The following is a 27,646-nucleotide window of genomic DNA, read 5'->3' on the forward strand; positions in this document are numbered from 1 at the left end:
ACAACAAAACCGTGTATATTTGCACTAGACACTGGAAATTTATTTACCTGCTCTGTCTTGAGAATGAAAACTTCATTTTTCAGATCTTTTGAGAGTTCAAAGTTGCTTATACCTACAAGCACTATCTAAAGGAAAAGTGAGAGTACATGGCTATAAAAATGAACACAAAAATGAGGTTGAGAAAGGTTACATGGAAGTGGCTACATAACAACTTTGCTGAGACTGAGCATCATCAATATCAATTAGGCATTTTATCTGCAAATTAACACACTTGTGTTAAGTTAGAGCCACTGTCTGAGTGAAGGCTAAAAATGGAGCCAGGATGCTGGAACACAGCCCTGTAGAGCTGGGAAAAGTCTCAACTCTGTTGATCTGAAATTCAGCACATCAAGGGGATAGGGGCTGTTCTTCCATCCAGGCCCCTCCCACAAAGCAATAGGGTGAGAAAATTTGATATTGGAAACCTGGTGGGTTTTGCCCTTCACAGTTCTTAGCATAGTTTTATAAATGCAAAAGAACTGCAGAAAACTCTTTGCACTATGAGTAAAGGGCCTTTTTGGGTTCATTTTGCTATGAAATGGCACTAGCATTCATACAACCCATACTACAAAGACACCCACTACTACTGTGGCAGGAGCCATATAGAACAGACAGAAATCACAGCACTGCTGCTTATCATGCAAGCGTGCCTGTGCACAGTATACTGGTCTTATTTGCTTATAAATTTTCCAAATTTACCTGCTTGGGTTGGACATTGCCCATGCCTGGTGTCTGCCTCAGGCCGGTTTTTTTTTTCTATCTGGTTCTATGTTTCTGTTTTGGGGTTTTGACATTTCCAACTAGCACTATTCAATCACTTCTGAGAGTGAGACCAAAGAGAGAATAAGCTGGTTTACTTTGTAGAAATGTCTCATGCTTTGAAGTGGAGGAATACAGTTTAGCAAGGGAGTAATTTTGTGTTAGAGATGTGCCTTTTGCTCCCCTGTAAATACCTGCCCCAAACTGGAAGAGTTTAAGGGACCTCTGAAAAGTCAATAATTTTTCTACTTGCAAGAATTTCGCTAAAGGTTCAGACACAAGTATCTTCCAAACTGTTCATCACTCAGCACGCCAAAGAATCTCAGGTCCCAGAGCTCACCAGAATGTGAGACTGCCACTTTCAGAAAAGAGACAGAGCATCCTCCATTCCCCCTTTGCCTCTCACCCCCATTGCTGCTGCTGGCAGGACTCCGAACTGCTCTCAAACGGGGACTGAGCTGGCCCTGTATAGCACCCAAGGGATGGAGAACCATCTCTCCTTCTCAAGGACTCTCCATGCAGCTGGAGCTAGGCATCTGGAGCTGAGGGAAGATGGAAGCAGAAGGGCTTTTGGCTCTAGGTCTGAGATTGAGCCTACAAGGGACGATTATTTTAAATTAATTTTACTTTCTGGTTTTTATTTTGCACACAGCACAACATAGCAGTATGTGGAATCAAAATAAAGGTATTTAAATGTTTTGCTGGTTGCATATAGCCAGAGCACAACTTTGTGTTAGATGCACTGGGACAGGCTACCCAGGGAAGCGGCTGAGTCACCATCCTTGGAAGTATTTAAAAAACAAGTAGATGTGGTCCTTAGGGACATGGCTTTGTGGTGGACATTTGCCTCTTGATACAGGGGTCGCTGTTGCTAGGAGAAACTGAATTCAAACAACTCTGCTATGACATGTCTGAGATACTAAGTGAATTTCTGAAACTAAACTATTTGCAAGCAGTTATAACTTGTTTGCCTTTTTTCTTTTTCTTTTTTTTTTTTTCTGTGTGATTGCCTCCACGTCCCACTTAAGCTTAGATTTGTTCAAGTGACAAGTGCCCAAGGCTGGTATTGAACTCAATGAGAACTGGACCTGAATATATGGCCACTGGGGAAGAAGAGGAAGAGGTGACAAAATATCATAGAGATAGCAAGAGTCCTGTAGTGCAGAACACTACCTAGATAGGACTACACTCTACTCTTTTAAGATCAGTGTAAAAAGTAATTAGACCTTTTTTATGGAGCTAGATATATGGCACAGTTATAGCCATCATTCAAAACAAGCAAAGAAACTGCTTTTAAAACCATTTGAATTCTACAAGAGAAATAGGGCTGTCACTATAATATGTAAGATTACATCAAGTAAATATGTGGCTGTGTCTGCTCCTAATGAAACAATATGCTAGTCCCTCCTCCCTCAATTAGGTAACTGCTCAGATAAAAGATGGGTAATAATATACATTTTCATAATAATATCCTCAGACATCTCAAATTAGGGGCCCTTTGACTTTAATTTCTTTGTGCCTGAGTATAAAATGTGGACAATAATGGACAATAATACTCCTATTATGAAGGCTATTGAGAAGACAAATATATTAATGCTTGAGAAGCCCTTAGGAAGTACAGTGATGAGTGTCACAAAAAAAGTCCATGAGGAAATTAATAATTTCATCTTCATATTAAGGTTCCTATCATGTGCAGTAAGTAAGGCCTGGGGCCACAGGCTGAACAGAAAAGGTAAACCAAAATATTGAATAGCTTCTCATTAAGTGAACACCATTCATCTAGTGCAGCAAGTGAGACAGAGGTCCTATGGAAAAATCAGATGTGAATAGATAATTACAGATTTTATCATAATGCATACATCCAGTAGGGGTGAAAAGTTTATACTGGTGACTTAATTTTGGCATCTCCTAACTTCTGAATGCACGACTCTGCAGCCTCACTAGTGTTGTCTCATTTTTAACACCATTTTTTATGTGTAACTGTATTTGTGTTGCTTAAATGATCATCTGCTCATTTCTGATATTAGGCTTGTTACTGTGATGCTTTTCTTTCTCTCATTCCTGTATTTAGAACACTTTGTCCAGATACAAAAATCTTTGTAGTGTGACCTTGAGGAATAGTGAGACTTTGTATAATTTAGATTAGTGCAGTAATTGTTTGGCCCAGACGCCAGAAACATCCCCAAGGGTATTTAACATGAATGCAGAAGATGTAGCTGCTACTTTGCAACTAAAGGTCAGGACAAAAGTACAATTTACAGCCAAGAGAATGCGCTGCAGCTCTTGTCTGAGCGGTGGCAGTTGCAAGTGGCTGGGGCACCACCAAGCAGTTGCCTTCGGAAATGGCACCAGGCACAGTCTGGGCACTCTTAGCAGCTTTCTCCAACACACAGTCTGCAGAAACCAGGCTAAATCAGGGCCATCAAAAAATACACTTGTGGTCTTGAGATGGGACAACAATTCTTTTAGCTTCATCTAACTTTGGCTGCCTGATAAAGCAGATCACTTAATCACTTCTTTTTTCCCCACTTACTCCTAGATAGATTGTGTGCTATACTTGGGATCAGTGCTGCTGTTGAGGATTATTTGTTTCTCCACTTTGGGCACACAGTTCTGAAGTGGAATGAAATTTCATTATAGATCCAATGTGTGTTGCACATTGTATATAGTCAAGATCAAAAACCACCTGAGAAAAACTCAAAGTAAAGAGCCATCCAAGAAGGATTATAGGATTATATCCTTAAATCCATAGTGAGATACATTAGAAAGAGATGTTTTCTCATTTTCATCTACAGGCGATAAAACGGATTACCTACCCACAAATTTCCATAATTTACTTCCTTGTGTGGTACCTGATATGGGAAACAACATTATAGCAGAGCTCAGTCAGAACTGACAGGGAATGAAATCGAAGCTGGTTTTATATGAAAGGAAGAGCTTCAATGTCTCCCCTGAAAGACAAAATCAAACCACAGCCCAAAATGACCAGTACCAGCCACAGCAACTACAGTGCAGTCTTCTGAATTACTGTATCACTAAATTAATGCCGGCAGGGGTGCAAGCCATGAATGAACTGAGAAGTGTAGTGCTCCATAGGCTTCTATGGTTGTTGAGAAAGAAATGGAAACAGAGTCGGTCAGGACAGAACAAAAGCTTCTTGAAGGCGCAAGCCAAATTTGGCTGGCCACAGCAGAAAAGCAGCTCTGCAATGCTTGGGTCACTGAAATCATGTGAGTACTTCCCTGGGTGTGGAGCACCAACACCAGCGTCTGCCTTGGCTTTGTGCCTCCCTCCGTGCCACTGGTGCACTGTACGGTGCTACTGGATGGAGAGGGACTATTTCAGGGGATTAAGCCAGTTTCAAGCAATTCTCTTCGCTGCCGTGCCACCCTGCACAGCAGGACCATCTGGCTTCCACTCATGATCTTTCTTCAGAGACAGGGACTGCTTGCAAACGCCTGCTATGAGATGGAGGTGGCCAGGCATGGAGCTGCAGCCATGACTATGGGGTCCGGGTTTCTCTCTATGGCCCTCATGAGTGCTTCAAACCAGCCCCAGCACAGGGCTGCCTTAGGACATGCACTGCCTTCCCCAGAGCCAGTCCTGAAAGGAGCTCTTTAATTCACCTACCTTCATCCAGGGAGAAATGGGGATTCCATGCCTGCTGTGACTGAGTTCAGAGGCCCTGACAGCTCCACCTTGCATTGGTTGATAACAGGTGGCTCCCTCCATGCCTGTGGCTGCCCTCCCTGCTAATGAAGTGGAAGATGAAGGCACACAGTACCATTCCATACTACCTGAGGCTGTGTCATTCTGGCATCAGAAGTATCAAGACAACTTCAGCTTTACTGGCTACTGCAGCAATCGAACAAGTGTTAGGGAGAGCGAGGTGAAAACTGTAGCTCTTTCCCAGTTTGATTAACATCACCTTTGTCTCTGCTTGTACCATTTCAACAGTAGTGACAATGTGTTGATGTGCCTACAGCACCTGTTGGCTCAGGCAGGGCTCTAAGGAATCTTAATGAAGAATTATATTGCAAATACTGTCTAACTACTAGGAAGAGATAAAGAAGAGGTTAATTATTTGGGGACCAGCCGAGACAGCACAGTCCAAAGTCAGGTGCAGCACACTACTGAGACTATTTGGGAGACTCTAGAGGCATGCTGATTTAGCTGCTTTGCTGCTACACCGTTAGGCAATGCTGGTTCCCCATCTGTCTCTCAGATCTGGCAAGTGTTATGCTGGGGAATTTCCTTCCCTAATAAGCATTACAGTACAGGCAGGCAAACATTACCAGAAAAGGGAAGCTTCTTAACTTCTGAACAGTAGGAAACTAGAAACTTGTTCCACTTAAGGACAGACAGAACACCTATGACCCACAGGGACATGATGCCAAATACAATACAGCTAAGTAATTAAATATTAGTTCAAAATCAGAAACCATTGCAACCATAATTTCAAATCACTAAAAGCACTAGGGAATACTTACCCTTCTCTATACATATGAGAACAAATTACTTATTGAGGGTTTCAATAAATTCTGTTTCTAACAGATGCATAAACATGTAACGTATTCAATATCTCAAGACAGTGATTACATACGTCCCTTTTGTTATACAAAGAGCTTTTTAGCATATTGGAAAAAGTCAAAGGCAATAAAAGTAAGCATGTGTTTTTGTTAATGTCTCATATAAAAAGCTTCAAACTTTTCAAGGAGGTATAAACATGTCATTCAATCAGCTTTGCAGAAATAACACAGCTAGACCAACAACATCAAGCATATTCTCGTTTCAGTTCCCCTCAAAGATTTGATTAAGAGCAAAGAAGTTGGTTTTGCTCCTTCCCCTTACCTGAACTCAGTATTGTTGATAGGCAGATCTATACACCCTGTACAACCTGTCCCCAAGTCCTGTAAATTCAGTATGCCTTGTAGCTAAATGTAAGCTATGGATGGCATAAAACTTGTCATAAGACAACGCTCTGCCTAATTATGGCAAACTGAGGTTTATCTTTTGCAATTCTCTCACACAGAAAGCAAGTGAACCAGTTCAATCTTATCTCAGGTTTTTCATTTTTAGACAGAAACCCGTGTAACAGATTTCTACAATCAAATAATATATTCCAGAGCAATGCTGAGGAGAGTTGAAATTATCTGAATGTCACCATTACGCTATACCAACATAAATCACTCCAATACAGTCTTAAGCAACACAACACTTCTCAGACATACATCCCACAATAACAAAGCCTATCACACACTGATTATAGCAGAATATGTGAAAAAATGAAAATAGTCCTGTGAAAGACTTGCAAACAATTTCCAGATTTTTTTGTTCCTAGAATTCCATGTTTTTTCGTGTATTTGGGCTGGATATGTTGGTGTCAAGGGGCAGTATGTGAAAATGCTAGGTCTGCTTTTGAAAACCGCTTCATTATGTCAGGCAAATACCTGCACTGCCAGTGAAGGGTCTCAGAGTCACATATATAGCACATACCCATTGTCAGGGTAAAAGGCAACAACTGTGACAAATGAGAAGCTTTTTCAGCTAATTCATTTTGTGTGTAGTCATCTCAGAGCCAAGATGCTCCAGCTGGTACTGGTGCCTGATTACACTAGGAGCTGTACCAAGTCAGACAGCCTCCTTCTCTGAGCACTTCAGGGTCTAAGCAGACAATCACACAACTAGTGAAAGAAAAGAACTACAGTTGTTCCTTTTCTGCAAATGAGGAACTAAGTGACAGAGCTAAAAAAAGGGCTCAGCCCTCAGCCAGTATAAATTGGCACGAGAGTATTCGGGTCAGCACAAATACACCAAGTTACAGCAGCTGAAGAAAACACTGGAGTTGAATTTATAATGCCTGAGACAAATATAATGCACCCAAGCAAGATTGAACCATCTGCAACCAGTATAAAGGCCGAAGTGTACTTAAAAATACCGTATTTGCCTTGTTTGACATAAATCCACAGCATAAAATGATGGTGTTGATTATCAAACTAGACAAGCACAGAATGAGAACATTGCAAGAAAAAACAGCTCATTAAAAAGGTAAGGTATATAATGTGCAATAAGGGACAAGATACATCCACCTTTTCTCAGCAGAAAATTATTTTGCTTGTAATTATTTTAGTACCAAAGTTACTAAAAGACTTGAAGAAATAAACTGTAGTTTATAGTGGGTTCTGGCAAGGGGGCAAGGGAATGTTTCAAGGATTTTCAGAAGGAACTTGGATTTTGAAAACAGAAACTTCTGGGGTTTAATTATACATATCAATGCTGTACTTTTTCCCCCTCATCATCCTTTTACATAAAGGATGTACATTTCCATCACACTCTAAAGTGTTTTCCTCCAAAATAAAAGCATTGGATTACAAATGCATTCTTTCATTCTCTGATCTATAATTACAGTACATTTCCGTTTTCTTTGCCTTGTCCTCAAAAAACAACAACATGAAAGAGGTGTGGAGCGTCCATGCACTGGTTCCTCAGAGCCTCACTTCTGTGTCAGATGGACAAGGAAATTTTATTCTGTCTCCATTTCCACCTGCTCATTCCTGAGCTGGCCATTTCTGGGAGCACACTAACTTGTCCCTCTCAGTACATGACAGTCAGGAAATAATCCACTCCCTTGATATCAGTCACAGAGAGATGATACCGGAAAGTTAAGACAAAAGAGATGTCTGATGGATGAAAGTGGAGCTCGGGAGAGCCACTGTCCTGTGTTCAAAATTGAAAGGAGAAAGACTTGATATCACTCAAAACAGTAACTTTCAAGGAAATAAAACAAAGCACTTTGGGACTGAGAATTTCAATGCAGATATAAATCCATGAGTTGCATCTGTGAAGGCAGATTCAGGAAAAGGAACAAGTCTTAGATAGGAAAGAAAAACCTGCATCTGATCCACCAGAAAGAAATGCCATGGTGCCAGTAATGGCATGAGAAACTTTTATCATTTTGTTGGCTAAACAGTGTTTAGGAATGTACTCAGGTATGTCACTTGAATTTCATAGTAAGTACAAATAAAGTGAAGCTTTACATCAAGATTGTTTCTTTCTGGTCCTCTTAATTCACTTTTATTTCAGGATTATTTTTGAATGTTTTACATCAGTGCTGATAAGGAACACTTCCACATTCCAAAGAAGGATAAGGATGTAGAAAGGACAAAAGAAAAGCAAAAAGTCTTTACAGTGTAAGAGACTTTGCTGGAAGAAAAATCTATTACTTGCTACAGCAAGGTTTTTCCCAAAGTTACCTCAATTGAACTTGTCCCCTCTCCTTCAGAGATCTGCAGGACATAGGAGATAGAGCACCAAAAAGCCAGCCCTCACAGCAGGATTTCTTGGCAAACATTGCACAGTCTGCTGAGTACAAGTATGTCTTCAAAATGGTTATCCCTTTCTGTAATGCTGTTTGACAGGTATGTCTAAAATCCGCTAGTGAAGAGTAACGTACTCTGCATGAAGTGAAACACTCCACATAATGTCTGACAGAAGTAGTCCAGGGTATATGGCTCCTCCCTATACAACCTTGCCATATGGTATCAGCTGGGGACACCAGTAATGGAGCTGAATAAGCCATCAGTTTTACTGAAGGTGAATTCCCATCTATCCCGACTCATCTGAAAAATCTGTCACTGGTCACCTGCCCTTATGGCTAGGTTCACATCTTGAAAGGACAAGTAGTACATGATTAAAAACCCATAGTAACTTCTCACATACAGAAATTCTGAATGTCAGAGATGATGGAAAAGCTATTTGCTATCTGCTAAACATAGACATTTCTTATGGGTTTTGATTTGTCCTTTGTTATATTGCTTTCAAAATGTTACAAAGCTTGGCAAAGGTATGATGGGGAGTACCTTGACATTCACATGCTCCCGTCTTCAGAAGTTTTTGTGCTGAATGGAAGGTTTTAAGAAGAACATTTTCATTCAAAGTCTGGCAAATTCCTCAGGAACAAACTATACATCAGCTACTTAAAACGACTTACTGCTGTTGCTTGATAGAAAACAAAAAAAATTACATACCATCCTTGAATCAAATGTACAGATGAGAGAGTCTACTTGACAGGAATGACAAATTATTTTGTATATCCTGCTTGTCTATGAACACAAAATCATTTCTTCCTTATCTGTGTCAAAGGAAAACTACTATACCTGTGTATTTTGTTTGAAGTATAAACCAAGATTCTCCTCTTGTTTGCATATGTGTAAATTAATTCTATCAAATTAGAGTGTAAATCCAGTTAATAGTAACATTAAATTACATTTCCAGAGTTAAACAGATTTTCTAAAAAAGACACAACTCTAAAAATCAAGTCTTTGCGCACTTTGTGTGGACAAGACCATATTTCTACTCAATCTTTAACTATTCAAGCAAAATTTGAAAAATGGCTATTATTAAAAAAAATCCACCTGCTGATATTCTAATATCTGCATATGCAGAGATCCAGCACTAGTCATAAAGTAACGTTGTTAATTGTCGAACTCTCTTTGACCTTCATCTCTTTAAAGTTACTTGAAAGGACAAAATTCTATTCTCTTTATTTACGAGTGTACTCCCATTTGATATTAATGGTATTATTTTGCTAGTTTGGGTAAAGATTCACTTACAAGAGCCTTCTCAAAGAATCTCTGCGATACATAAATGCTGCCTGGCTTCTGTCTATTCCACTCATCAACTACTGAATTTCTTCAGTTTGTTGAAGAATAAATTCTACTTTTGGTAACAAATACTATTTTCAGGCAACTTTTAAATCACTTACACATTGTATCTGATTGTACTGCCGGACAAAAAGTTGCAGTAAGTCTTAAGAGTTGCAAGAATTTGTGCCATAGGACTTTCAAAGTGCTCAGCAAGTGAGCTATAGCATGTAAAATCACACAATGCTGAAATACTCCATGGACTTTTCACAAATCCGGAGAAACCTATAACCACTCACAAAAGACACTACCAAGTTGAAATGATTCATCTACCTTGGACACACAGGGTTTAGTAATCCAGCCACAACTATCTCCTATCCATTAGCAAAATCACTAAGAAGATGGTATCATAAAAATTAAAATAAATAAATGAATAAATAAATGCACACATACATACATAAATATATAAATAAAAAGCAGTATATAGACTAATGCATCAGTTATTGTCTACTTGTTCAAATACAGATATTTGGAATGTGGGATTATAGTTCAATTTTTCATATTTACTCCATTAAATAACGCCTTTTCCTTTACATCTTGAGAAAGAGAATGAATTATGTGAATTAAAAAGTTCTATTACATGATAATAGCACTACCATATATTCTGCATTAATATATGTGGTTTTGCACTCAGTCTGAAACTAATGCTAAAAATATAATGAGGCCCATGTACAGCAGTGAATGCTAAGAGTGCCAGAAATATACATATGTTGGCATCTTGCCATCTCAATTATGAGGACAGCATAATTTAACACACTGTGAAAATGACTTGACTTCCTCACTTCCATACTGTGAAAAAACCAACAAATGTGCAGGGTTTTTACTCTCTTACTATAAGCAAGCATATGTACTTTAAAATTAACTAATGCTCATCTACATTTGGACTGAATTTGATCTGTTGTTTTTCAAAGAGAAAATACGCAATTTCTATATTTAAATATGCAATTTTTATACTTAGAAAAAAAAATCCGTGTTTTTATTTACACTGGATAATGTCCTGATAATCAAGACTGAAATAGAGTCTTCTGTGTTGCCTCTCAAGCAGCCTAAAATGAGTGTTAACTCTGATACACTGTCCTAGACCCAGTGAAACTTAAATTCCTTTCAAAACATGGCCGATAGCAGAGGGAGAAGTGAAGATCAACCTACCTGCCAGAGTCAGATACGGTCCAAAGATGCATACTTGCAGAGAAATGCTACTTTGGTTCTTTTACTAGGTGTAGAAACAGCTGAGCAGCATCCTTGCAGGGCTGCAGCTCTGTACTCAAGCTACGCAATCTTTATAACCCTTTTTCTGTTATGACTTAGGGGATGGGCACCCCAACTATACCTTGATCTCTTCATTAACTTTAAAGATAGAGCAGTTAAAAGCACATGGAGATGAATACACAGCAGCCATCTAAAACAAGCACTCAGGGTCCCTTTTCTTTATTCTAGGGATGGCAGATGTGAAGGGATGTGTCCCAGCAAGGTTAGCAGGAGCACAGCCGGAGCCAGAAGCCAGCCACACTATTCAGGATGGTAGAACTGCACTGCAAATAAAATACAGTTTCATAGTCCAAATAAATAACTTAAAATAAATAAATAATTCTATCACACAAATATCTGTTAGAAATGCAATTTAAAAGACCCTCTTGCTTCGTGTTGTAAAAATATGAATGACTACTCAGGACAAGCTGTTTCGCATACAATTCTTCTCTATATTCAGCAACTCCAAGGTTGGAATTTCATTTTTCAAAGTCAAAAGCATGGTTTAATAATTACTTGGTACAAAGACAGCTCTGTTTCTCTACCCTGCACTCAATATCAAATTCAGTATAGCTTGATACATCCTGTATTTTCATTCACACTTTCATTACAGTCCTACAAAGTAAAATCATTTATTATAAATTCTCTTGAATCTATTTGAAGCATCAAACAAAATGTGAAATTCAAAGAGAGAGAAAACAAAGCACCAGAAATCTTACCAGAAAAACAGTATTTCCTTTCTTATCCTCCTAGTTCTAACCATGAACCATAGTGAGCACTGACCATTGGTGGACATTAGAAAACAAAACTGAACTATAGGACTCTATGCAGCTTTAAAGTCCTAGTACAGCAGTGATAAAACCTGAGTGTCACCAGTGTCACCTCTGTGACAATTGCTCAAGCAATAGATAGCTCATTAAGGAGAACTAAGTGTCTAAGAAATGGTCTTTGCTAGCAGATTTAGTAATTTATTGGAAACAAAGGACACATTGGTTCTTCTCAAATTCTTTGCTGACCATCAGTCTAACACATCTAGGACTAAGAGCAAAATTCATTCAAGTCTTCAATACTCATCTTCAGTGCCTCAGTCCAAATGACCCAATTTTTTACAGAGCTTTGGGTAAATTATTCACAAAGGGCTCAAACCACAGACAAATGTAAAGGGGAGAGTACAGCATCACATGAAGGAGGTTTTTGGCCACATACTCATGACCCAGATTCCTTTCCTAACAGCTAGATTCAAAGGCGCAGACATCAGGCAGACTACAGGGAATCATATCCCCAGTTAACCCTGCTGGCAGAAGATAGTACAAGAATCTGTCATCAAAGTAAGGAAATCTTCATGTAAAAGTGGAAAGTTGAAGCTTAATAGCAAATTTTCATCTATTGAATTGCTGTAATGTGTGTATGCCTATTATTGTAAAAGCTTGAAATACAGAAATATTTCTTCCTTGTTTGGCTGAATTTATCTCTTCTTCCTAAGAGAAGCTCTGGATTTACAAAACAGCTTATATGTTTCTTTTCCTGATATAATTTTTGCAGAAAACACTTACTAATTGGGAAAGTCATGTAGTTCTTACCTGGTAGTCTAAGAAGAGAAATCAGCAATGTTTTCACAGTAAAAGGCAAGTGGCCTTTTTGCAAAGTCACTGAGACTGATGTTATAATATGCCCCTACTAATAGTGATTGCAAACTAAGCATTTATTTACTTTCATGTAGCCTTAGCTAAACACCATTTGCTCCAGATGAAACAGTGACCAGGCAGCCTCAGCAGCTGGAATGAAACATTAGGAGAGTGTACCTGCATGACAATAAGAAGGTCAAACACCAAGATGAAAGAAGCCAAGAAGGCTCTTGAGACCTCATCACTTGGCAGAAATCCACGATTCAGCTTGTCCCAGCTGATCCAGTCAGTAGTGATGACAAGCACAACTACAGAGGTCAGAGTAAATAGAACCGTCCTAGAAGGGAGAAAAAAAATAGTTCAGAGAGAATACGATAGTAATGAAGATGCATCATTCCATTTTATCTGTCTTCTAATGGTCAGCTGGTGCTTTATCAGTGATTTTCCACTGATGGAAAGAGATTGAAGAAAATTAAGTGTACAAACAAATCTTTTAATTCAAACTAGGAAAGCAGTCAGTATCCTTAGTGAAAAGAAATTTAGTAGCTAGTACTAAGCATGTTGCAAAATTTGGCTGGAGTATATCACTGCTGTTCTTCATTCCATATTTTTCACTGAAGATACAAACGAATTAAGTAAAATAAGAAAGAAGTAAAATGTACCAAGGCTTGTATGATTATGCCAAATTCAAATGGACAAATTGAGAAAACATTGTCTAAGGCACTAAAGACATTAGAACCTTTGAAAATCTTTTCTAAGCTGTAGGAGCTATAGAACACTATCTCTGAAGTCTAATTTTTATACAGAAACATGTCTGAATAAAAGAAACTTTAATTGCACTAAATTAATTTTTAAAAAAATCCTGGGGACTGTAGAAAGATTTTGCTTTGTGTCTTCTAAGATGCTTTTTGTACAATTTTTCAACACATTTTATGACATTTCTGAGAAGTCTGAGAAGGAATGCATTATAAAAGTAATAAAGCCTCCATCTAAATGCTACAAGAATTCCAGAAGACACATTTGACTAATTCATACAATTCTGGAACACAGTACTTAAGAAAATATCTTTATAAACTATTCCTGCAAGATAACTCTACATCATTTCCATCAGCACTTTGGTGATATCCTTTGGAGTTGGCAGCAATGACTGATTGAATTCCTGGTTCCATGGAAGCAGGAAAACTTAGCTGGTAGTTTGAGGGCGAACAAGGCTTCTCCCAGTACCCATAGTTTCCAGTAAGTCTGTGCTATAATAGGTGCATATCAACATCTGAATTCACACACATGGGTAAATAATTGTGGCAGGGTGGGTGAATTTTTTTTCTACAGCAATAACGTCTCATTTTCTTCAGCTACCGAGGGTTGTAAAACAAAGTGAAGAATATGTCCCATGACATTTCCAAACAGGACAAGTACTCAGCAGAGGAAAAGAAAAATCTGTATAGCAGGGGTCACAGGCTACCAGTCTGTACTCATTTCCTTTTATACAGCAGCCTTGGCTGTGTCTGTGCAGGAAGGGAAAACAAATATGCACATAAGCAGTAGTGTACCCATTTGGACTCTTAAACATCATTCTTCTGTGTCACAATGGGCTGTGCTTCTTCAGGATATAATGAGATGAAAAATTACTTGATTGCTGCCACCATTACCTTCAACATTTATTTTTATTGTTAATAAATTAATTCAGTTATATGCAACACTATGCTTGGCACCATAACAATTTTCTTTTGAGAGTATTACCAGCATCTGGGAAAGGACAAAACAAAAAAAGAAGTGAAGCACATTAGACCTAAGCAATATTCAACCCCTGTTATTCCAAAATATCTGCTTAGCTACCATCTCACCTGTCAGTACTTGAAGCTGACTGACTTTCCTACAAGCTACACTTTGGTACATACCCAGAATAGTTTACTTCGGAAAGACAATTCATGATGGTTCCCTTTTGCATATAGTTTCTTGAGACACACATAGGTGGTTTTTTCCTACTTATTTCACCTTCATATCTGAAATTCACATAGAGGTTAATGTTCTTACTTTTTCTGAGACGTTCTCCAGAAAGAAAACAGTCCTCAGGACTTGTCTGCTGGCCAGGCCATACTGCCCTGGCCACTGGTTGCCCTGGTTTTCCTCGACCTCTTTTGTGGAACAGTTTAGAACTGTAATTCAAATCTGAGTATTTTGCTATGGAAACCATATACCCAGAACTCAACACTATTCTGCCTCAGTCCTCTTGAATTATGCATTTGCATTTTGGAGCAAGAGTTCAAAGCATGGAAGGTCAAGTTTTGGCACGTAGGCAAGCAAAGGCAGACATATTTTTATTCATGCTTCATCGGCATGCATGTAAAGACTAATGTGTGTGCTCAAGCTCTGATTTCCTTGAGGAAATGCATATGCACTTAAAAAAACTGCTTTGTTATTCATTCTGAAATGTCAAATAGGGAGGGAAGGGAGTAGAAAATGGGCTGCTAATAGAATAAGAAAATGTGAGACCAATAAAAAAGGTTGGAAACAGACTTTCAGATAGTTGCATTAAACAGCATAATTAGCACTCAGTTGTATTTTTGACCTATGATACTGGAACACAGCAAGATATTCAATACATGCTTTTGGATTTATTATAAACTGAGTTTATTTGGGTTACAGTTCAGTTCACTTCTTGTGAAAGTACAGTGTCCTGGAGATTATGGAAAAAGCATGAGGACTTCATTTAACTTGACATAACTTGTATCAGATGAACCAATGTGAGCTACCCTGCAACATTTTGGGCAACATGTAGTTTGCCCAATATTCTGCAATGCACATTACCAAGAAAGAGCTATGCCATCAAACTATCCACAGCGTTGCTGGCAGGACCTCTCCTTCTCATTACAGAAAGGGTGCAAGGGGAAAGACAAGAGAGGACTGACTCTTCTCTGTCCCAGGCGATAGGAAATGCAACTTCTGTCTCTACTTCACAAAGGAAATACACTTTTATATTTCACTCCTAATTCTGGCTTGTTGTATTGAATGATTATGTGCCCTGGGCACCTATGCAATTGCAATAATACACATTTTTCAACCTAGCCCATACTTCTCAATAGTCTGCAAATAAACACTGTCCAGGCGAATTGCATACTGAAGAGTTAAAATTATTAGGTAGGTCCACAAAAATCTGTGCTTATCACTGCCAGTGATGATCTAAAACTCTCAGTGCCACACTGAACTGAGGGGAAGCTTAAAGAGTGGAATTTTTACTGCCAGAAACCTCTCAAGAAACAAACAATTTTTTAGACTGTATCTCTATAATCTTTGATTGCCAGGACTGATTTTGTCAAACTAAGTTATTCATGCAAAACTGAGTTGATACTACTGGGCCTCATTTGCCAACAGAAAATTAGTTTAGTCCTCAAAATCTTGGCAAGGTCCAAACCAAATGCACCTCTCCTTCTGCACCTTTCCATAACACTTTATTGTACTATAAGCTTTGACCAAGCTGACCAAACACTTAAAATCTATTCCCCAGGACAATGAACATTATGAGAGGTTACACACAACATGGAGCAGAAGCCTGAGCAGGTTTTAGTCATCGGTAGTCACTGCAGACAATCTCTCATGGCAGAGAGGGTCATGACCTCAACTTTGTAGAGATAAGACATAAGGTACTGCAGCGATCTTATGTCCTGGATGCTTGGAGACATCCACTTCTGCTGTCTTGCATGTCCTACCTCCCACATCAGGAATTCCCTAGGTAGTGCCCATGAGGTCCTGATCCTACTGCCACCTCAGTGCAGTACCACAAAACCATTCAAAGCACATCCCCTCCAGACCTATATCAGAAGTACCTTTGACTCCTTCCAACCACACCTTCAGGAAACAGTCTGTGTTACTTGCCTGTACTGAGATCAAAACTGAATAAACCAGAATTTGTCCCTAGAAAGATAAAGACAAGCTAAGAAATATATACAAGTTTACAAACAAGAACTGTTTCCAATTTGAGTCTCTTGGTTCTTCATGTCTAAATCAGCAAGGCAAAGTGTACAAAAAAAAAATTCTGGTCTGTGATGGAACCTCATTTGTCAATAGCAAAAGTGAAGTTTTTCATTCAAATGTTAAATACAATTCTTTTTGCAACCATATATAAGCAGAAAATAATACACAATTTTGAGCTGCTCATGGTTAGAGGTATTCAGAATTTTTTTTCTCTAGTACGACCCTCTGCCAAATCTTTTACGATGCTACAGCTTTGATGATCAGATAGCAAGAGTTCTTCTAAGACCAACTGAAGAAATGAAAGACAAACTTTGGCTATTTTCTTCATCTTCTTTCTGTCTTTTTCAAGAGACAAAAAACAGTATCTTGCCCTTTGACTACATCTTTTCCAGAAAAAACCACGTAACTGTGCTTTGGCAAAAGTAGCTCTTCGATTTGTATGACACAGCATTTTGAGAACTTTTCATCATAATTTCACACATAATTGCCACTAAGCTAGGTTATTTAAAAACCACGAAGCATTGCTAATAAGCATTCCAAGTATTGCCTAATACAATGTCTGTTTGAGACAGTACATATAAGACAGGACCAAAGAAGCTGGTTGCAATCCTTAGGGCTGCCCTTTGTGGGAGTAAAGTGTCTGCTGTTACAACTGTCCCCACCCACACCACACTGCCAGCTCCTGGCGGGTCTCTGCACTCCTCTGGGGCTTTCCCAGCTCAGGAAACCCCCCATATGCTGCAATCCCTTGCTCTGCTGTGGAATGCACTTGCACTGTTGCTGATTGCCTTGGCACTAGCTGTTTATAATGTAATGTTTTTCATGAATGCACCCAAATACTTGCAAACACCCTGTGAAAACACTTACATAAAGGGGAGGAATAAATTTTACTGCTCTTGATATCTAAAAATGCTTTCCAGACCTCAGGAAAGAAAGATCATCCATCGAGTTAAATACTCTACACAATTTTTAATCTCAGAATCAGCACTGGCCAAACATACAGTCACACAGTGTACAGTAACTATAAAGAACAATGCTACTGCAGATATCCATATGCAAATGCCAACACTTTTTATTTCGCTTTCCTTAATTAGGAAGTGTTCTGTTATTTAATCTGTCAAAAATAGCAACTCTAAACTCACTTAAAATAAAATATTTAATTTGCTTGTTGCTTGGTGTCAGCACTGCTTCAGCAATTAAGCAAGTGTAAGGGACAGACGCTCTGCTGGTGAAAAGCATCTGGGTTTTCTGAAGCAGCACAGCTTCAATCCTCCAGCTGGCCACTGCTCTTCTGCCCCCACAGGGCAGTGCTCTGAAAGGAGAGAGGGAACAGGGACTTGAGAGTTCTGCCTTTATCAGCAGCTATTGCAGTGCCGTGGGGTACAGCAGTGCCATAGAATAACACAGTTGGTGCTGAGGATCCCATATTCACAGTGTTTGCATACTGTGGGCTAAACTGAGCACCTATCCATAACTGCAGCATACTAGGTGAGATCCCAAAAAACACCTTCCACTTCAGATGCACCCAGAAGAAATCCCACTTGTGCACCCCAGAGCAATCAATCCATACTGTGAACCAAAGGGCAGGTGGAGAGATAACTGGCAAATCCACTTAAGTGCGGTACTGAAACAAACTGGTAATACATACACAGCCTAGAAATATAGGAATTTTCAGAAAGTTAAATACAGGGGATCTCTTTTGTTAAAATAAGGTGCTTGTTCCCCTGATGGGGACAAACGTGTGGTAGAGATATGAAATGATACTACCGGCAGATTTCAGAGCACCTCACTCCCCAAAACATGCTCTGCAGGCGTGAAGAAGTGGGAGAAATTACATTAATGTAGATTCCCACCAAAAAGACTTAATTATCTGAAGTTAAACATCAATTAGAAGAAAATGGATAATAATTCAAACTTTGAATTGCATTATCTTTTCAAAAACCTTGGCACCACAATAGTGTATGTCTGACTTATGTCCTACAGTGGGAAGTAATAGGTAAGCAATTCAGTATTTGCCAGTAACTACCAGTTCTGTAATTGCCCGTCCTTAAACTGCAAGTTCTGAAATACTCCTAATGTTGTGACTGGCTCATAAATACTTATCAATAGCAGACACTTCACATTTTAAGAACCTTGCATTCCCAGTTAAGTCTTCTGAGCTATGCTTGTTGTCATTCTGCCTGGTGAGCTGAAGAAACTAGACAAGGCAAAGTATAAAGGATGCTCTGAGTCTGGTAAAACTGGAATTATTCTGCATTTTTATAAATTCATTTTACTTAAAAACTGAAGAAGAAAGTAAACAGCATTAGTTTATTTTTTCCAGCTATATCAGTTTGTCAAAGAAAGGACACTACCTTTACTACAAACATAGCTTTACTTCTATCCTTTGACTGTAACAGCTGCAGTTTTATTAGGGTGTATCAATATGACTACTCCAGAGCTATTTGGGATTTTTGCACAAAGATTTGCATAAAGCCTGAAATTACATTTATGGTAATGCATAGAGGAAACATTTTGCTATGTTTTATGTAATAAATGAAGTGAATAAGATTAGGTAATGTAATCACATGGTGAATTCTAGAGAGCATCATTTTTTTATTACAGATAGAAGCATCTTTGAATTTCCTTTTGTCACACCATTTATTTAGTAAAATGAAAGTGTTATCTATTCCAAATAGCATCTAATTTAAGTTAAACTCATCACCATTAGCTTTAAGTTTCAAATGCCATTTCCTATCTGTGAAACAGAAAAGCAAAACCAGCTTAAGATGGTTCATGGTCTTACTTATAAAAGACATTTTCAATCACCATCTATCATATACAAGGTAGTACAGGATTCACACAAGTTATATCCAAGGAACTATACTCCATATTCAACCTCCAAAGTTAGAAGTTAATTGCTTAACTTCAGTAGAAAGTTTTTTTAGAAAGCTTTTTAGAAAGTGGATTTTTGAAAGAAAAACCCAAACAATTCTATACAAGGTAAAGAGAAGTCAATCTTCTGGTTTACTTTCAGATAGATACATTACTTATTCTATCAACAGAATGGGGAGTGGAAGACAGCTGCTCAAGAAACAACAGACACAAGATTTTAAAAAATATTTTCAGAGCATCAAATGTGCCTTAGGATACACCTGCCTGGCAATTTTTCAGTGAAAATGGTTTATATTCAGACAAGGACAATTCATCAATGCACAGAATTTATCTGTAAAAGGGATGATTTCCGTAACATGAGGGAAGCTGAGTCATCTCAGCTGCACAAGATGAAGCAATCAGTGCAGGGACCAATACCTGTTCTGCATGAATCACACCAGGTATTTGAATATTAATGACACCAGCTGGATGCAATGACAAGCAGTTTTTGCACGCTACAGGGTACTATTTGTTCAAATTCTCTGGCTGGAGCTGCTCTACTTCGTATACACAAGTCAACAGTAGTACAACACTGGACACAGATCTCCTACACCCAACTGTGTGTCTCAGTGCTTAGTTATTATCAGTCTCTGGTAAGAGTGAGGTAAAGATTGTTCATCATAGTGGAAAGACAGGGGATCATATGTCAAAACATACAAAACAGAGACTATGGCTTTTCATGCTTCCAGCATCCCTAGTAACTGCTAGAAACTGGTTATGAGAAGAAAACATTATTAGCCTCCTTTTCTCAGTTATCATTAAATACTCAGTAAAGTCTTAAATTCATTGTAATGTAGAATAGGAAAAAGCTTTTAAAATGGAAAAAAATACATGTCTTTACATTTAGAAGGAAAATCTCATTTCAAATGCATTTAGATGGTAACTGAAATGCTACTCTAAGAGCCTAAACTTAAGCTTTTAAGACCTACCTCAGGATCTAGAAGTATATCCCAACATCTCCTTGATTTTCCTGAGTTGAAACATGTTATTAAATTCTAGCTTTAGAAACAAGCCAGAGCATAAGTGTGGATTTAACACCACATTTTCAAGCCTTTCTATGATCTGTGTTATTTGGATTTTTAGATGGTTGATTTAAGACAAACTGATTGATTTTCGGAAGACACAATTAACAACATGTAAGTCAGAAAAGTAGTAAAAATCAATTCATTAATAAGCCAATTTTTTCATTAATAAATAACTTCATTATTTATTTCCCAAATACTGAAATTACCAGCAGTGCTTGTGTTCACAACTTATCATCTTGTTACTCGTAAAAAAAAGGTTTTGGTAAGAGTGGCTGGGAGAGCTATTAAATTCTCAGGGCTTCTCAGACAATGTATTATATCCACAACTGAAATTAAAAAATACAGTTCAAATTTGGAATAAGCTAAATATAACAGTTTAAGAGCTTTTTATGTTCTGGAATAGATTAGCTGTATAATTTACCTATACAGTAGTTTGATGGAATAAGAAATTTCTCATTATTTTAGGTTTCATACCATGATATCTATGGGATATAGTTTCTCATTCATCAAGATGTCGTGCCTTTTACAATTATATGTCTGCAAACCCTATCAAAGTAGAATATAATTACAACTGTTTTGAACCGCTCTTCAATTTTTTTTTTCCCAAGGCATTTTAAATAAATACAGGGTCTTTCATCTAACAATTTGATTATATTTTTACTAAATGTATTTCCAAAACAACTCCAACACACAAAAAAAAAAAAATCCCAAAAGCTTTAATCTTGCTTCCTGAGCAATGCATTTTTATGTCAAAACCCTTTCAAATAATATCAATTTACCCTAGTAAGAAAAGAACATTAAGTAGACATCAAGCTGAGTGTGCGCTGGGCATGTGTGCTGGCAGCAAAGAAGCCCCAACAGTGTCCAGGGCTGTAATAACAGAGGCACGACCAGTAGATCAAGGAAAATCACTTCGCTCCACTTCACACTTGTTAGACCATAACCAGAATATCACATGCAGATTTTGGCCAACCATACATAAAAAGCACCAGTAAATTAAAGTGGAGTTTTTTAAAGCTTCTGTTTGGGGGCTGAAGCACCTGTACTGCGAAGACAGTTTGGCGAATGAGAGAGTCTAACAGCTCCCCACCAAGTGCCTCTGGGTAGATTAGTAGTTTTCTTCAAAGACAGTCAATGACAGGACAATAAGAGACAATGTACACGTTGAAACAAGAGAGATTCAAATTGCCTATAAGGAAAAACGATTTCTGATGAGGCCCTCCAGGCTACCTGGAGAGGCTGTGCAATCTCCATCCCTACAAAGTTTTTGAGACCAAACTGGATGGATAAAGCTCTGAGCTACCTCTGAGTCACTTCAGAGATGACCCTGCTTTGAGTGGGAGACTAGAGACCTCCTCAGATCCTGGATTCCAGTCTAAATTATCCCGTGATCCTATGCTTCTATGAATTTTTCCTCCACAAAAAAGAATCCTACTAGACAAGCATGTAAGTTACACATAATTAACATCTTTGAAAGAAACATGATCTTAATCATCTAACAAGCAATCCTATTTGCCTATAGAAAATAACATGAGCAGCAATGCACTAGCCTCAAACCAGAAAAGTATTACAATTCCTCCTGAAAAAAATTTATACAAGCAGTACTGAAAGGGGGTTTTTTGTGCACAGGATTTATGAATTTCAGCTGACATTGTTGCTCCAACTAAGCTGTTACAAATGCAAGCACTCAAATCTTCACTTTACATTTATAGTAATTGCAACATGTAATACTTTTTGTGGATAATTCAAGAAGAATTAATACCAACTCAAAAGTTGCCTAGAAAATAAAAGTTAATATGCACAAACTGAGCCAATTCCATTATAAGGCTGACACATGTCTTCTTAAAAATCACATCCAAATTACTGTGATTTTGACCTCCTGGATAGTTAACCTTTCTAAGAATAGAACAGGGTTAGAAAGAAGATTGAGGAAAAAGAAGTTAATACAGAGACTCACTAGAATACATCCCAACAGCCAGTGCTACTCTGATAATTATATGTCCAGTTCTGTGACAATATGAATATTGTCACTTTTCCACTGAAAGATGAACATGAGGAATTTCCAAGAAGGTGCACAAAAGAACTTGGGAATTGTTACGGCTAATTCACTAAGATGCCCAGACAAATATTTGGTTAAATTTTGAGTTTTCCAGGAAACGGTTATCCCTCTCAAGCAGAAACTTTTCACTATTTCAGAAAAAGTTCCATGTTCTGTCCTTAGTCTAATCTGCACACTTTTCCAAATTGTTACAGTAAACAGAAACCAGATAAATCCTGAAAAAAATAGCAATATTCAGGGAACTCAGCAAAGATTTAGCGAACCCAGGCTGATGCTTTTCACCTCTCTGCAGTGAGAAACGCAGGGCCTCAGTCCAGCATTCATCCATGTGGATTTGATCACCATGCTACTGGTTATTCTGAGGAGACTGAGGCTCTCACTAGTTTTGATCAGAAATTCCTTCCCAGGGATGAGAAGCAGTTTTCAGTGAAAGTTTAATCAAAAATAATGCTTATCTGAATGTTTCGGTTTTCTCAAAAAATAGCAATCCAAAGCTGTCAAAACAAGGGGCCACATCCAGGTTAGGTTTCATATCCACCCAGTTTATCTTCCAGAGACTCAAATACTGCATCAATTTTTGTTTTGCCTCCATTATTAGAATGATCTCAAAATAGTTTAGGTAGTGCTGAAGAGACCCTGAGTTTAATAGAGATGGCACTGACCAAACTGTGTTAAACATCCTTTTCTTTCTGTAAAATACTTCAACACGTTTGACAAGCATAAAAGCTTAAGTCTCTCTTCCCATCACTTCTGTGATTGCTCAGTGAGTCTCCAGTAAGCACCTACAGTGAGCAGGTAGAAGAATATTTTTGGGAGGGCTATATTTTGCAGCATCTCACTTTCTCTCAAAGAGGAGACCTTTGTATTGTTGATGAGACTTTGACAGAGTTGACATTACATTAATTTTTCAAGTTCTTCACCAAGTTTTTTTGGTTTATAATCTTACTGGGAGCCTTGGAAATAACTGTCATCTGTAGCAAAGAGGTCTTGAAAGATGAATGTGACTTACAATCATGCCTGGGTCTTTCCAACCATTATTGGCAATCTATCACAGAGATTTCTGAGTTGATAACCCCATCAATATCTACTGAAAAAAAAAAAAGGAAATCTCTTTCATCTGAGGCACTGGCCACTTTCACTAAGTTAAAGAGGTTTTTTGTATGCAATGGCAGTATTTTGATATTCTAATAGGGAGAAATGGACTTTATCCTTAAAACTCCACAAATATTGTTAAATACTACACTAGATAGTCATGTCATTCTACATTTAAAGGTGGCTTCAGATATGGATTATACAGGACTGTGGTAACCACCAGTTGTGTTATGAACAGTAACTGCAGAATGGCATAACATCTTCCCTGAAGGCAGCTGCCCGTGAAGTAAGATGTCCATAATTGCATTCAGAATATTCTATAACCCATGAGTTCTTGAGAAAATGATGCATCATAGAATAAATTCAAACAATGCTTCCAGTGACTAATGCTGTCACCAATTTATCTTCCAATCAAATGATACTTTCCCTGAATTTGCATAGATCTAAATGCCAGGAAAACAGATCTTTAGTTCCATTTAGAATTCTAGAATTACATTTGCATCAAATTTGTTTAAAAGATGGGATGTGTGGCTCTGTAAGGAATGGCACCAGCAAAGGCTCTGCTGCTTTACTCAAATGGGAAGAACTAAGCATATGAAGGTTTTTTGTTTACAAGAGGGTATATAGATAACCTCTTTCTTAAGTAAAAAAACAGAAAAGGTTTTCATAATTCAGTTTGAAGAACAAAGACTACTTCCTATCTGGACTGATCATGTGGAAAAATGTCCTCAAATCTCTACTTGAAAAATGATAACAGAACAGCTCACAAAGTCAAGAAGTTTGGAACAAATTGATACCTTAACACCTGTGAAAAGTACTTAAAATCTCAGCTCCTGCTTTACATACTATGCTGACAACATGTGCCTGCTGTGCTGACACCTTAGACCTTGCCATCAATGGCATTCAAAATAGCTCTGACCTAGGTGTTCTTTAAAAATGAATTGTTCAAAAACATCTCCAAGAACTTTCTACTTACATTAATATACATTGCAGTGATTTGTTAAGCCCATTCTTTTTGTAACCCAAGGCATGCTAATGATTGTTCAGTTTTCATTTATTACAAAAAAACTTACTAATATGTAGCAAATTAAAATGCATCTTTAATTTTGTCTTGTCTTATAACACAGACACACCTGCTGCCAATTAGAGTCTTATTAATGCTCATTCAGTTTGCTCATATTGCAAAGAGAATGATAAAACTGAGCCCTAACACCCAGTGTCCTAATGAGCACAGCTGTGTCACAAGGCCAAAAGGTTCCTGGAACAATCCAAAGCTCAGACGTTAAATGGCACTTGCAAATGGGATAATAATACCTTCTTTCTCTTTCTGCTTATTTAGGGATAGACAAGGAAGTTGAATCCTTCCTCTCTCAGTTCAAGGAGCTCTGCTTTTGTCCTTGTATTGGGCATTACCACAATCACAGCAACTCACATCACTGCAGAAATCCATATAGCATGAATGATCTTAAAAACTAAAATAATAAAAGTGAAGAGGTAAAAGGAATAATGGCATTACAAAGTAGTGATTCCTCTCTCCTAAACTATTTTAACCTATGTCTATTTCCAAACTGATCAGAAAACACAAAAATGAACATAATAAGATGGCTTGGCAAGACGGACGGATAGTTAAAATATGTGAAATTTTCACAAGGTCCATGGGAAGACCTCAAGACATAACTTTGTGTCTGAAGCTAGGATCTAAATTCATAGCTAGGCAATTATATTTAAATGGTCTGATTTTCTGGAGTACCACAAGCCCGAAAAATCTGATGTAGGTCAAATTCAAGGGAAAATTTTATATATTTAGATATTAATAATAATAATAATATTTACAATAATAATATAGGATAGTAAGTTCAGATGGTTAAGGTATGAATATTTTGGCTATGACTTGTTTTCCTGGAAGGGTAAAGCATTTTTCCTTTGCATCACCTTCTGAATACATATACCTAGACATTAGTGTCAGCTTTCTTTATCAATCTGTTCTTGCTATTGTGAGGCTGTCACAAGACACATTACAGTTTAGAACCTTACTATACAAGGTAAGCATGCAACTTCTGACACAGATGAAGCCAGATTATTTGCCCACATATCACAATCAAAAACCCAATCAGGTTTTTGATGCAAGAATCATAAGGATATACATCTTAAGAATAATATTGTTACTCAAGATCAGAAAATAAGTCTTCAAGAAAAAACCCAAGCAAATAGTAAAATTCAATACATGAATGTAAAATGGAGCCCGATTAAGTGGAAACAAAAAAACACAGAAAGAAACATACATCAAGCATCTGAATTTTGCTTATTAAATAATGAGAAAATATGAAACAAAACTGTGATGAAAGAAATACAGGAGTTGCAAGAGGAAAGTACTATCAAAGGTGAGAAATGAGCTTAAGACTAAACTAATCAAACAGCATAGCTGTCATTGTAAGCTGCTATTTTTATGGATACCATGGAGCTCATTAACTACTGGAAGGAAAAAGGTCCCTACAAATAACTGAAGAAAAAGAGGATTAAACTTTCACTGAAGACTAGTGGGCTTATACCATCAATTTTCAAAAGATGAAGGTCAGGTGCTCATTTCAACATACTTAGGCGAGTGTTCCTTTTCACTAAGAAATGTCAATCAGCTAATGATGGTTAAAGTCAATATCAAAAACCATTGACCAAAACTGTTCACAATTGTGAACAATTTTTTGAATGAAGTTTTCTTCATTTTGCAGCATCACCAAGAGTGCTTACCCTTTGCCTGAACTGAAGGTCCTAAGTTAATTCTGCTTCTCTAGAAAATTATATGACATGACATATTGCTGACATCTGCAGTAACATGTATATATTAAAAGCATATTTTTTCATTAAAATTATTATATTATTATAATATATAATATAATATATACTAATATATATTAGTAGAGATATATAAAGACTTTTCTCCAGACCTGATGAAAGTCTACTGGGAGCTTTGAGGCCTCAAAAACTCCATTGCATTTAATAAAATAACTATAGTGTCACTAGAAAGTAAATTTTGCTTCAATAACAGCCTTGAAATTATATAGAGAAACAAAAGCACACTTCTGGCTTTAGTTAAGTGTTTACTTCACACAAGTGCCTCTGCTTCACTGTGCCATTATCCACCAGCAGAGTATACCATTACTGGAACACAAGCTCTCATTCCACTAATGTTATTGCTTAAAGAACATATTAGGATGCTGGTGTTTTCATACAGGAGATATCCATACATCTTTCACAAGTAATTACATTACAAGCAATCCTTTTAAGAGGTCGTTTTTGCTCAGTTGCTTTGCCAATAGCTCTAAGCTTGGTTATATGACAATCCCACTTACTCATAGCACATGAATTGATAACAGATGAACCAGCTAATACACTGGTGCTCTCTGATCAGTCACAAATCATAGCACTTAGGCCCATCAAAGGAAACAAACTTTCATTACAAAGCCTCAAATAGTTTGGTTTTATTTCTTACTGAAAACAGCAGAGAAAGCATGGAATTGCTGAATCTGGAAACAGTATGTGTTCTTTTGTACATTTTGCAAAGAACAACGATTATCAGGAAATACAATCACCAACGTTTTGAAGAGTGACGGCATTCACAATGATATAAAAAATCAGCCTTTAATGACAGTACAAGCATCTCCTTCATGAAGGATAAAAGCAGTAATATGAAGACACGGAATACAGGCCATATCACAAAATACTCTAATTTGAAGACCTAATAATGCCAGCAGATTCAGACTAAGAAGTTTTACTAAATATTCAAACACTTCCTGAATTAATTCTGAAGACTATTTTCCATACTGTGAATTATGTCAAATTTATTAATGAATAAAACCTGTTAACCTGAATACTAACCCTGCATTTTTCTACTACAGTCTACTCCTTGTTCCTGAGACAGTGATTAAAAATAGCAACTCTGACTGTATCTGTCAGTCAGTGCACACACAGATGATGCAGGAGCAGTGTGCAGAAGTGTTTTTGAACCATCAACAAGCAGTACACAGAAAGGCAGTGAATAAATTAAACCAAAAAATAAGCCTCAGGCTGATGTGTTTGAACTTCACTGCAAACATTCCTCATGCATATTTAATTGCTCTATTGAGACTGTGACTGTTCTGGAGATGTTCCAGGCATTATTTCCATTCCATTAGTACGCTTGCAGTATGTGTACTCCTTAACCCAAAATGATTGATT

The 27,646-nt window shown here is 37.7% G+C and overlaps 1 protein-coding gene across 4 annotated transcripts in view; it reads right to left on the bottom strand.

Moving 5' to 3' along the window:
- TMEM117 (transmembrane protein 117) overlaps positions 1-27,646 on the bottom strand; it is a 188,061-nt gene that overhangs the window by 25,074 nt on the left and 135,341 nt on the right. For all 4 annotated transcript variants that reach the window (XM_051795522.1, XM_051795524.1, XM_051795523.1 and 1 more), the window contains one exon: positions 12,551-12,710. In XM_051795522.1, the coding sequence (XP_051651482.1) occupies positions 12,551-12,710 (160 nt within the window). The remainder of the gene's footprint in view (positions 1-12,550; positions 12,711-27,646) is intronic.

This window comes from Manacus candei, unplaced genomic scaffold (assembly GCF_025592945.1).
Source record: "Manacus candei isolate 608988 ecotype Guabito, Panama unplaced genomic scaffold, ASM2559294v1 h1tg000043l, whole genome shotgun sequence".
Classification (NCBI taxonomy): Eukaryota; Metazoa; Chordata; class Aves; order Passeriformes; family Pipridae; genus Manacus; species Manacus candei.